At 39.5% G+C, this 12,231-nt stretch overlaps 1 protein-coding gene across 2 annotated transcripts; it reads right to left on the minus strand.

Moving 5' to 3' along the window:
* Nucleotides 1-77: 77 nt before the first annotated feature.
* LOC122886110 (UDP-glucuronosyltransferase-like) lies at nucleotides 78-8,629 on the minus strand. 2 transcript variants are annotated; one of them, XM_044218056.1, is made up of 6 exons: nucleotides 7,658-8,629; nucleotides 5,508-5,639; nucleotides 5,098-5,185; nucleotides 4,728-4,947; nucleotides 3,281-3,401; nucleotides 78-776 (listed from the first exon to the last, which is right to left on the minus strand). In XM_044218056.1, exons 1-6 carry the CDS (start codon nucleotides 8,516-8,518, stop codon nucleotides 765-767), a joined length of 1,434 nt encoding a protein of 477 aa, XP_044073991.1. In that variant the 5' UTR covers nucleotides 8,519-8,629; the 3' UTR covers nucleotides 78-764. The 2 variants fall into 2 exon arrangements, with proteins under 2 accessions (XP_044073991.1, XP_044073990.1); XM_044218055.1 differs by lacking the exon at nucleotides 78-776 and having other exon boundaries at nucleotides 2,832-3,401; nucleotides 7,658-8,626.
* Between the last annotated feature and the right edge of the window lie 3,602 nt (nucleotides 8,630-12,231).

A 12,231-nucleotide genomic window follows, 5' to 3' on the forward strand; every position in this document is an offset into this window, starting at 1 on the left:
TGATTAAAAATTATAACTCCCAGTAGTCTGTGTAGAGTCTTCTCTGTGACCAGGAAGCATGATGGCAGGTCAGAAAATACAGTCCACTTGACTTTTATTGTGAAGCTGAAGACATTTGCCATTGTTATTGCTTACCACTGAGTCTTATGGAGAAGAACTTGTCAATTAGGATCTCAACAAAAAATCTTGCAGCACTTAGAAAACATTCTAGGTTATTGAGAGTTTCCATGGTGGTTTCTCATGTTTTTGCACTCTCAGGGAGCGGTTGTTTGGTCCTCACATGCAGTCAGACAGAGCAGTATACAGTACACATTACCTTACAGATGAAGGTGACATTCACAATACATGTGTTTTCCAGCAGCACGGCACGTTACTATGGTTGCAATGGAGGAAATTATGCTTATGTAGGGTTATGAGCAGATATGTGACGGTTTGTAGATGGTGTCATATTTCTTAGAGGGTTATAAGTGCAGATGCACTCCCACAAGTCCTTTGAATAGGTGGAGATGAAACATGCTTTGATGTTTCCAATGTTACGTGAAGTTGGATCAGGATTGGTTATGAAAGATTACACTTTCTCAGTAGCCACAGAAAAACGTTTTGTGTGGCCATCATGATGAGGCAGATGGCCTTATAAATTACTCTCATGTAATTTGAACGTGTTGGTCTCAACATTTTCCAGAAACATGAATGGCTCAGGTGGATTTGCAATTGAACCATTGATGAGGGCAGGTAGGGATCTTCTGCAGTCAGTCCTCATTTCATCATCTTCCAATCTGTGCAAAAAAAAAAAAAAAACAGGTAAACTGGCACAAATGAATTTGGTTTTATTTTAAGTTAATGAGTTGGAACTCATCTTTTGATGTCAAGTACACTTAATATGACAATAAATGTAGCTCAGTGAAATGATGAAAAGGAATTATTTAGGATATGCACATGTGTACTGAAACAGGTGAGAAATCTAGTTTACTGGAGAGCAATGTTTGAACTCACCACAGTCTTTTCAGTGGCCACTTGTGCAGTTTGTACAATGCAAATTCTTTGCAGAAGTTTACACTACCCCCCATGACCCCAACTTCTGCAAGGCAGGCAGAGAGAGTAACCAGCACAACAAAAGCTGCAGCTACTGTAGTGTGGGTAAACCACACATGGTGAAAAATACCAGTATACTGGGGATGACTGATTCAGTAAGAAGGGAGCAATATTCAGACTGAGACTACTGCAACACTTTGGGTTGCCTATTATATTTTAGTACTTTAGCTCTTTAAAAAAAAGTGCATTCTTCACAATAACAACAAATAACAACAGAAGATATTAACACTGAAAGTGGTAACAGTTAAATGTCTGGTATGTAGTTTGTGTACTGTGTAACAGTTAGAGGGCACAGATTAACATTTCAAGGTCTGGTAGTGTTTCATCAGTAAACTACCCTGCAGGCTCTGCTCAGTGACAAAAGGAATGGTCAAAATTGCAATTTGCAGTTGTCGTATTAAAGAGGAAAAACACGTTTTGCATACAGTGGGCTCTGGCACCTGCTGAAAAAAAACAAAAGAAAGAAAACAATATAACTCATTTTGAGACTACATAGCTGTCTGTGGATTTGTCTGTACAGGTCAGGGCCCAAATGAGGTCACGCAGTATACCTAGTGAGATTTGAAGATAATAACAAAACTCAACACAACCCAGGTAGAATCCAAGATGTCCCATCATTTCTCTCTTGCTCACTGACCGGAGAGCACAGACTGAGCTGAAGTTTCTGCTCACACTGAACGCGTCTTTTGGCTTCTCTAGACAGCTCACAGGGGCTCCAGGTTGAATTGAAGCTACAATATATCCACATAGCTTCACCTGTTTGTTTGTTTTTTTGGTTTTTGTTATAGTCAGAGGTGGAGTCAGAGTGGAGAAAAGTGAAGACTGTCGCCAATAAACATTCTTCTAGGGCAAGATAATTGGCTGTTAGATGATGCATTTACACAGCTATGGTTGACAGCAAACAAACAGCAGCCTGAAGATATCAAATAAAACTGACTGAAAGGTCACTGGTTCAAAGTCTAGCATCACTTTGCAGCCATCTGTTTCCCTAATAACAGCCTCTGAGAGCCTCTGATACATTCCTGAAAATTGCTGCTCACAGGCAAACCTTGACAGTGATTGTATTTATCAGCCTCCAGTTATTGCATTTGCAAGATGTTGAGATGAAGAAGAATGGGTCGTCAGTCAACTGTTCAGTTAAACAAGTGGAGAAAGCACATTTAAATATATGAGTTAATGAAATTTCCCATGAATGATGCAACTGGGGCCAATTAGTACAGAGAAAAATATATTATACGTGTTGTTAGCTTGCTAACTAGCAGGCTAATTCAGCAATGTAAGAACGAGTTGATTATCTGAACACACCAGTCTGATTAAGCTATTTGTAATGAAATGATGAAGTTAAACGCTGAACAGAAATAAATCCTATATATTTGTCTCCTTGTTTTGGTGAGACACCAAGTTTTGTGGCGTAAATTCAGAAATGTGATCAGTTATTTGGAAATCTTCCCAAGAGCTGTGGACCTCCAATATGGCTGCTAAATGGTGTTGTATTGCCTAAAATGCTCTGATACAGAAAAATACAGTGTATAGGACCATGTTTTGTACATAAGCAATAAAAAAATTAAGTCAGTTATCCCACCCTAAAACAAAATGGACTCCTGCAGCCAATAAACCCCCCCAACCAGAGGACTGGACATTAAAGGAGTCCACTTGGTGGAGAAACTTCAAAGTGAGGAAGGGTCTAAAGTGTATTCAAGAATTATGCTTCGCATATTCTAAAAATATTACAAATGAGACAAAGAAAACACATTTTATTTACTTGGAAGTTTGTTTTCCAAGGGATGGCTTCAATCAGTCATTGCCAACATCATGTTAGACATGTCTTAAAGACAATGCAGTAATGGCACTATGGCTGAGATTTCACATACACACATGTAGTGTGCATACAGATACATGACACATACATACACACACACACACATATATATACACACAGTACATCAGTTTGAAATGTCATTGCAGTGTTTCAGCCTCCATTATTTACTTCATTACAGAATTTATAAAACCTAATGAATGTTGCAAACTACGCTTGCTTTCTCTTTGCAGTCGCCTTTCTGCAACACTTGCGTGTGCAGAACAAGCAGCATTTGAGTGTCACCCACAGAACAGTTAAGAGAATGATGACAAAAAAGCCAATGACATCCAAGCAATGGTACTGAATCCAGTTTAAGTCATGTGCAGCTACCCTTAGGTGTGCAGCTCCTTTGTGTCTCATGACGAACTCAGTCCAGAAAACAGCCATTTCCAAAGGTTGAACCGGACGGTCCAGGTGTATTTGAGACAGCGTCACTATCTTCTCTTTGTAACTGGGGAGAAGTAATATTTTGAAAAATAAAAAGTTAATAGTATGATCTCTAATTTTGATCATCACAAGATTTACAGTATATCCTCACAGACTACATTATAACATATGTTTACATTATAAATGTGTAAAATAAGATGCGAAAGATTTATGTCAGTCTAAATATAGGGTAAACTGCAAATAAAGAGATAGCTTGCCTTCCAGCCTAACTCACTGCAGCAATAACAAATTGGTAACCCTTTCAATTACAGGTTATTAAATGCACCCTGAGTGTATTTACAAGGTAGGATACAAATAAAAAAACATTTTTACCAGTAATTATTTTATGGAAGAATTTGTGAAGCTGCACGCAATATGAAATGTGTTTAAGTATAAACTCGTAAAAAGGAAGAAAGCCCCTACACACTATCTCCATGGATTTATCGTCTACAAGGTGGAGGGCTATTGGCCACAGAAGGTAACTAAAACTGTGCAAAAATAGTCATTCATTTCCAAAACATTTTCATATGTTTTCAATGTAGATTGCACACATTATTACAATACACTAGTGAAAATAATATGCAATATTAATGGAACATGTTCTTTAAAAATCATGAACCAAAGCTTTTTAATTAGATTTTTTTTAAAGGTCCTGTGCAGCCACACAGGTGTTTTGACTTATTCATGCTGATCAGACCTCTGCTCAGGTTGACTGTCGGTGGAGCCATGTGGGAATTTCATGAGGTCACCAAACTCTATGAACTAATAAGAATGATGAAGGTGTAAGTTGCCTCGTCTTAAAAGTACCCTAGACGTAAAGTCCCACTAGAAACACTATGGGTCAATGTTTTTACCTTTAGGTCCCCATTTTGTTTGTTTCAAGCTACTCCGCTGATTGACAGTTGGTATTGGTAACGTGCCAACAAACATAGCAATACGCCAACAAAGACAGTGAAGAAGACGACTGCTAGCAAGCAAACATGGGTGTAAACTGAATGTAAACATAACCTTTGTTCGTTTGCAAGAAGACTTCACAGTCCAGATAAGAGGTCTAAGGTCTAAGAGGACACACATGCACATGCGAATGATGCAATTCACAGTCCTGCCAATGGTTTCACACTATTCCACAGATCTTTAGGTAATGTGCCAAGAAATGCGGACTAAAAACTAGTAAACACGGATGTAAACTTAAAAAATCAGTTCTTAGAGCTCAAGGATACACACAATGCGTTTTGGAGAGCAACAGTGAATGTAAACATAACTTTTGTACTTTTTTCTTTAATAGTGAATGTTATCATTTCCACACACAACTGAGTGAGTATTCTCTTTAATTTACATCCAGTTGTCTTACCTTTTGTCATGGATGATTTTATTTAGTGCAGCCAATAGGTTTTCAGTCGTCACATCATAAATGCCGAGTTTCTCTGCAACACCGCGGGCCACCATGCGATGTACGTTGTCCCCCTGGTCCCCAAACAGTGGAAACATCAACATGGGTACAGCATTACAGATACCCTCATAGATACCGTGGGTACCTCCGTGAGTGATGAAGACTTTGGCTTTGGGATGGGCTAAAGAGCACAGGAACAGCCACAATTACAGGACCAGTCCAGCACAAACCAACTGCAGATAATTTTATTTGAATAGACTTAGTTTGAATGGTATGATTTATGACATGATAGCATCACCACATACATTTGTCTAGATATAACTAAACATACCTAGGAGGTCATTCTGAGGTAACCATTTCATAAGTCTAACGTTCTTGGGTACATCTTCAGGTAGGACTCCAGTGTATCTCCACACAACCTGAAACATAAATAATACCTCTTCATGTTTAACATTTGATGGGCAAACTATTTATGTAAAGAAGTGAGAGTTTGGCATGTTTACAACAAGGCAGGGGACAAAGTCCTATGGTTCAAACTGATTAGGGCTTTAGCATACATGCTGAGTGTGAAAATCTCTGGCTAATGAGTAAATGTTTGCCGTGCTTCTGTAGTTAGAAACTTGTGTGTTTTATTTGAAAAGAATAAATAGCAGTCTAACAAAAGTAATTAGTGGAGTTGTTTGCATATACTGATTAGATAGAATTAAGTAAAGTGATTTAATCTGTTAAGGTTACTGTTACCCTTTGAGGAATTTGCCGGAAGGCATCAAAGAACTGTTTAGCTATCTCCTCAGGCATGGTGGACACCATTGAGCCCAGGGTAAAGACAATAAAGCCGTCGTCTCCTGAGCCATCCACAAACTCCTTCAAGTCCTGCAGGGAGGTTGGAAAAGAAACAAAAATGAACTCAAGAAGCGTGTAAAGAAATTCTCAGTTCCAGAGTGTATGGATGTTTGCTCATAATAAAACGTTTGATAGTGGGTGATAGTGCAGCTATTATATCACCTCCATCTGAAAGCTGCTGTCATACATTATTTTCAAATATACTGAAGGGAATTCATTTGATTAACATTGTATTCAGCATAGATCCACCTAATTTAGTAATCTTAGAAGCACAATCTCTTTTGTGCTTATATCAACCAACTGTTTGTTGAGTATTTGATACCTGGTAACACAACAGGGCCCCTCACTTCTATTCTTAGATCATGCTGGCCACAGTCCAGAAATCTGCCTTTCCTGACTTAGATTTCACACATCGAATCTTCCAGAACAGCAGAAAAACCCGGCCTTTCACAGTGTTATGAGCCAGTTCTTGGTAAATCATGAAAAACAGTCAAAACAGTCTTTATTATTATTTCCATTATTTCTCAGCACCAGTGTTTTGCTCCTGAAACACATTTATCTCCAAATTCAGTTCAAAAGGGAATGTGCTTTCTTGTACCACAGAAAAAGATTATTGAAGGCCTTTATTATTTGTTGTATAACACTGAAATATTTTGCAGGTCCCCTAAATGTATAACCTGTATATGTTGTTTTAACTTTGTATGGAGTACAAAATAATACAAGCAAACAAGATGTGTGTCTATATTCTACACAGCTGTTCGGTTTCAAGCAAGCATTAATGCAGAGGTGTTAAATTCCCTGAATCTGTCCCGCTCATTATGTTAATGTAAGTTTACAAAAACCAGTTGTAGTCAGAAAAGTTGCTGACTGGTTCAAAACATACTAAACAAGAAAAAGCTGAGCAAATCAAGTATTTTCAGTTTTTTAAACCATGAACGAAGATATCCACCCAAGCGTTAAAGCTGCATCAACTGATTTTATTGGCCTCTTGGGTTCAGAAGAAATCTACAAGCTGAAAAACACCTATATTGGACATAATATCACCTCATTATTTTGGCCAACATGTTAGCAAACAATTACCCATTTAAACATCAGACAGACAAGCAACATTAGCACTCATTTAGAGGTGTGTTTCTGGGCCACCAGGTGAATCTAAGTCAAATTTTCACTTTCCATTTGGCTCTGTTTTAGTCTCAACCAACTTCTGCGAAAGGATCTGACTCTTTAAGTGTAACTAAACCCCCAAAACTTTTTTGGCTGAAAACCAATGTATATAGGTATTTAGTAGTGTTGTTGATGGATTCAGGCCAGAATGAGTCGGCACGGTAGCTTTCCTGGCTGCAAAGTTAATTTTTTGCTAACCATCTACTACTCTATTTTTCAGTTTTGGCAAAATGGTTCGGACTGCATTCTTTCCCTTAAAGAATTTCACAGTGGTGCCACGGCTAACTTACATACTGACACTCCCCCACAGACACACACTCACCAGAGAGCCTGTCAGCCTCTCTGAGCTGCTAACATTAGCTCAGCTACAACACAAAGACCACACAGAAAGCTTTACAAAGGGCCATGAACACGGTGCGCTGCCGCGCTGACTACCAGCTCTGTATGCCTGTGCTGGTAAGTCTGCTCCTAGATGATCCACTACTTTCATTAAGAAGTTGCTGACTTTGTCAGAGCATTTCTGCTGAAAATAGTCGCTCAATTGCTGCTGAAAACAGTGATGATGAGAACAGAATTTGTGGGCTGCACAACCAAAACAATGAGCTAAAAGAGACTAAAACGCTTTGTAGAGCTGCAGAATTAGGTGATAATTCTCCATGGGTTTATTACTATGAGTGACCCCTTTCATATTGTACATTGTCATTTGATCAATTGCTAATATAAAACTATTGATTGGTGGAGCTTGATGATTTTCACTGTAGTTTTTATTACATCAAAGTTTAAGGGGTTTGCTTTAGCTTGACTCAACACAAAGCAAGTATATGCGATTTGCCTTAACTGAATCCAGATGTGTATACTCTGGCATACATTCTTTGAATACTCACCGCTGGCAGAGGAGCTTTCTTTGCACAATTGATACCTCCAATAAAAACCATATTTGGCAAGAGAGGTTTGGGCCATTCAAAAACAAAATCATATCTCAGAAGCCAGATAGCACCATGACTAAGAAGGTTCTTGTAGGTCATGTTGTCTCCGAAATGCCTGCTGACCAGATCGTCAAAGTGGCCAAAGATTATTCTGCACATGTAGGACTCCACAATAGACATGACCATGTTTTTGACTCTCTGTGGGAAGGTCATGATGTTTGTATTTCCAGAAAAGAACACAGGAACATAGGAAGGAGGAGAGGGGCACTGGTTAGCCTTTGTATCCAGCTCACATGGAAGTCCACGCAGGAAATAAACAGCTGGAATGGAAAAGACATGAGCCAGGATGGAGCCGCAGGGAAGGAAGGGGTCTGTAAGCACAAGATCGAAGCCCTCTCCCCTCAGTCGACTCATCAGAGGCTGGTTGTTCAGCAAACTCTCGCAACCTTTCACCTGAATTGAAGTAAAGTTAACCAAACGCTGCACATTGATAAACAAATCTGTGATTTCTGGTGGCTTGAGGAACAGGCTATCCTTCAGGTTGCTGAAACTTTCATCCAGTTCAGCTTTGGTATAGGACACTTGGTAGATCTCAGTCTTGTAGCTCTCTGAGCCGTGGATCAACAGGCTGCTTTCAGGCACCAGTACCAAGACCTCATGGCCCCTGTGGCTGAGCTCCTTCACCAGTATCTTCATGCTAAGCCAGTGGCTCCCATCCACAGGCATAACCAGCACCTTCCCCCCCTGAACGGGCCTCAGACTGAGGCAGCACAGCCAGGCCACCAGCCCCACTGTAGTAAACCACACCCCGCTGCTCATTGCCTCCTCTCTGTACTGCAGCTGGCTTGTTGTAAGAGCAAGTGCTGGCTGTTGTTAAGAGGTGGCTTTATGTGTGTGCGTGTGTGAGTGAGTGTCTGTTTAAATTCCACAGGAAGTTCAGGCTGCGTTTGCAGGCGGGCTATTATATAACCACAGGAAGACAGAGAGAGTGGAGATTCCCAATGGAGTTTGTGGGGAAGTCTAGTATTCAGACTTTGTCTCCAGTTAATCATTCTCTTATGGAACTATGTATAGTTTCTTTTCACTTCATGTCTTTCCTGTCATGTATTGGTGTATTCATTCACATTAAACATATTTACAAGTGACATAAGGCAACTTTCACCTTTTAGATTGTAAGTTGCCATTCAGTTTTGTTCTCATAATATGTAAAATAGTGAAGTCTAAGCATTATAAATACAGCATGCTTATCCAATGAAACATGTTCAAAGAAATAAGTTTAGTGTCGTTGGGGATATCAATAGTAAAAATTATTTTCTTTATTCCATTTATTCATCATGCTATTTGCAATTTCTGTTTGTATTCTTATTTATTTTTTCCAGCAGTGGACTCTAACAGTCAGTAAGACTTGCAAGTCATGGTAGCATGTTTGCAGCTTGTACTGCCTACTGATTGGTGCAAAGACCTCCCTGTTTACTTTGGCTGTTCCTTCTCTCCTCCTCCTGAAAAACAGACATATGCATGCTTAATGGGCCACTGCATTTGCCCTCTTTTTAGTCACTCTCTCTAGTCACACGCACATGTATACCTACAGCCATTGTAAAGAGACCCGTGGCGTGCAAAGCCAGTCGTAATCTGAAACCTACATCCTCCTGTTTGGAGGTGGGGGGGAGGGTGATAACATCAAACCAACAATGTAATTCTTGGAATTTTACCCTTGGTTACAACTTGCTTTAACTTCGGAAACCCCTTATGACTGTTGAGCTGGTTCTGAGACTGAATAAGTTAAGAATATCAGGAGTAAAGTAAGTTGAGCTTTATGGACACAAACAACACAAGCAAATTCTGGTGGGGGGGGGTGATGTGTCCAACAATTTCTGTGTGTACAAATGAGTGAAACACCATGAATGTCTTTGAGGAGAGACTGTCCAAAAAATGTGCGCTGTTATCCCTATTTAAACTATTATTGCGTCTCGTTCTGCCTATGACAACAGGCGTTTGACCCTGCCTTCTAGTGTGGCTGTTCAGAAAAAGTATACCTCTATGACACTTGCCATCAGACGTGTTTGGAACAACTCGATGTACAAGCTCATTTGTTTTGATCATATGGCATGCTTTAACTTTTAAAGGGCTACAGAGGCTTGACCACTCTCCAGTGAAACTTGAACGAACTTGCGTGGCCATTCAGCCTGATCCTGGCTGTTGTTGGACCCAGTCCAGTTTCATTTAGCAACTTAAAAAAACAAGACCGCAATTGAGATGACCTGGAACGTTCAGAATGCAGGGAAAATACACTGTAAAACTGTGCGAGAGGAGTGGAGGAGTCTGTGGGAGCTGCAGTTTCAAAACCTCCAGAAACACACTCACCATGCACAATCCTTGACCCTTCTTCTCGCTTGTCTCTCAGGTTTTGGCACCTCCTTTTAGAAATGGAATCTGTAACATTGCAGTTGTTTATCTCTGTGCTTTAATTAATGTCCAACATGAGAGGTGGCAGGAGGATGGCCTCGATTTAATTCTAAATCCCTCGTGCTTTGCTACATATTCAGAGTCATTTATAGAGTGACGGTCTGATGATTATAATGGATTTCCGAGTTCTTTTTTTCTTTCACCCCACAACAGATGGGGAAAAGTTTGTTAGCAAACAGTTGCTTCTTTACACATCCAGCAGTTACGGAGCAACATTAGCATTCACCTTGAGCCATGTTTCTGGTGAATGTAAGTCCAATATTCACTCCCTAAGCTCTGATTGTGGTTTCTACCAACTCCTGAGGGAAATATCTGGCTCTTTAGCTGCTAAATGCTCCAGTATGTTCATCAGCTAGTCACTAACTTTGTCTGTCTGCCGTCTGGTGCTGAGCAGGTAGTGTACACTGTACAGTGGATTTTTAGAGCTTTTTTGTTGAAAACAGCTGCCTGCTGTTGCTGAAAACAACGCTATGAGTGCGGTGAGAGTGAACCAAAACAGTAAGTTGCCGGCCGGACAGCTAAACAGTGAGCTGAAATTCACTATAAAGCTCTGTAAAGCCGAGGGGAGCTGCAGAGTCAGGTGATAATTCTCTGTAGGTTCATCACTACGAGCGACTCCTTTCACATCGACACATTGTTTTCACTATGTCATTTGATATATTATTATAAAAATATAGATTTTAGACACTTTAAAACTGGTCACAGTTTTTGTGGTTCATGAAACTGATTATATTTCCTTGTGTTTTAATTACATGACATTTATTCTTCTTCTGACACATCAAAACAAGTTGTTCATTTGATATTGCAATCTGTTTATTTAACCTTGTGCCTATTCCATTCATGTGATGGCCTTCAGTTCAGACTTAAGCCATGTTGAAAGTTTTACTAGGTCCTACTTAGTCAGACTGCCTTTGTGGCTTTTGCGGAAAAGTGACCCAGGGTCTTATTCAAACATGAAACCAACTTCTAAAATTGCCTGTACATTGACAGAGCATGGTGCACGTCTGAAGGTAGCGATAAACAAATGAAACAAAGAAAGCCTTGCACACACCTAGCTCATAGACAGGCTGTCATAAAAGTGGATATGAGTGAACTTCTAACATGCTCATAAAAGCTGAGAATCCAGCTAGAAAATTAACAAATATGACAACATGCTGACGACTTGATGCAATATGCCATTTTGGAAAGGAGGAAGATACTGTGTTATTTGTCAGTTTTATCTGCCTGCACAACCAAATAAAAACCAAAATTCCTTTCAGATCAAGACAAACTGCTTTTAGGGATTGTATATATTTACTTGCACAATTGGTGTAGATTATGTTCATATTTTGAGCATTTTGTGACATATTTTCACTCCCAGTATGATTTTAATTAAAATGTTCAAACAAGAGAAACATCTGACTTCTTAACTGCTTTGAAGACATACAAATAGAAAAAAAATAGCCTTTTATGAGACACTCTTGTGCTAATGTAGTTTTGATGTTGCTGCAAACTATGAAGCGATTGTTCTGTTAAACCAGATGGTGGTGCCAAAGCCATAAAAACACCCCCAAGTAGATACTTTCTGTTGGTTTACTGCATCATTCATCATCAACCCAGGCGGTATCTCCCTGTACAGGACTGGGTTTCATTTCACTGAACATTCAAGCACTAAACACAACACCATTCGTATCATTGTCAATCAAAAACAGGATTGTGACATGGAACACTGCATGGAAATTTTCTTTCCCAATTTAATGCTGTCATATAAATAATATGATAATTTCATGAGTGGAACTGTAGAAACTGACCTGTCCTGAAATATGGGTGGTAGAAGTGAAGAAACACGTGGACCAATCTTACAAAACCCCTATACATTCCTGTAAAGGTTTCCAGTAGACAACCAATATGTGAATTAATCTGGTACATATTCCTATCAAGTAACTACATCATATTTATCTTTATAGAGGTGAAATCCTGTTCATACAAGTTAATGGCAGCCTGATATTAGTGCTCAGACTTCAGGACAGTAAGGGTTATTTCTGGCTGTTTGCATCTAAGTCGCTATGAAAAGATTTTACATGTAT

The sequence above is a fragment of the Siniperca chuatsi genome, linkage group LG12 (genome assembly GCF_020085105.1).
Source record: "Siniperca chuatsi isolate FFG_IHB_CAS linkage group LG12, ASM2008510v1, whole genome shotgun sequence".
Classification (NCBI taxonomy): Eukaryota; Metazoa; Chordata; class Actinopteri; order Centrarchiformes; family Sinipercidae; genus Siniperca; species Siniperca chuatsi.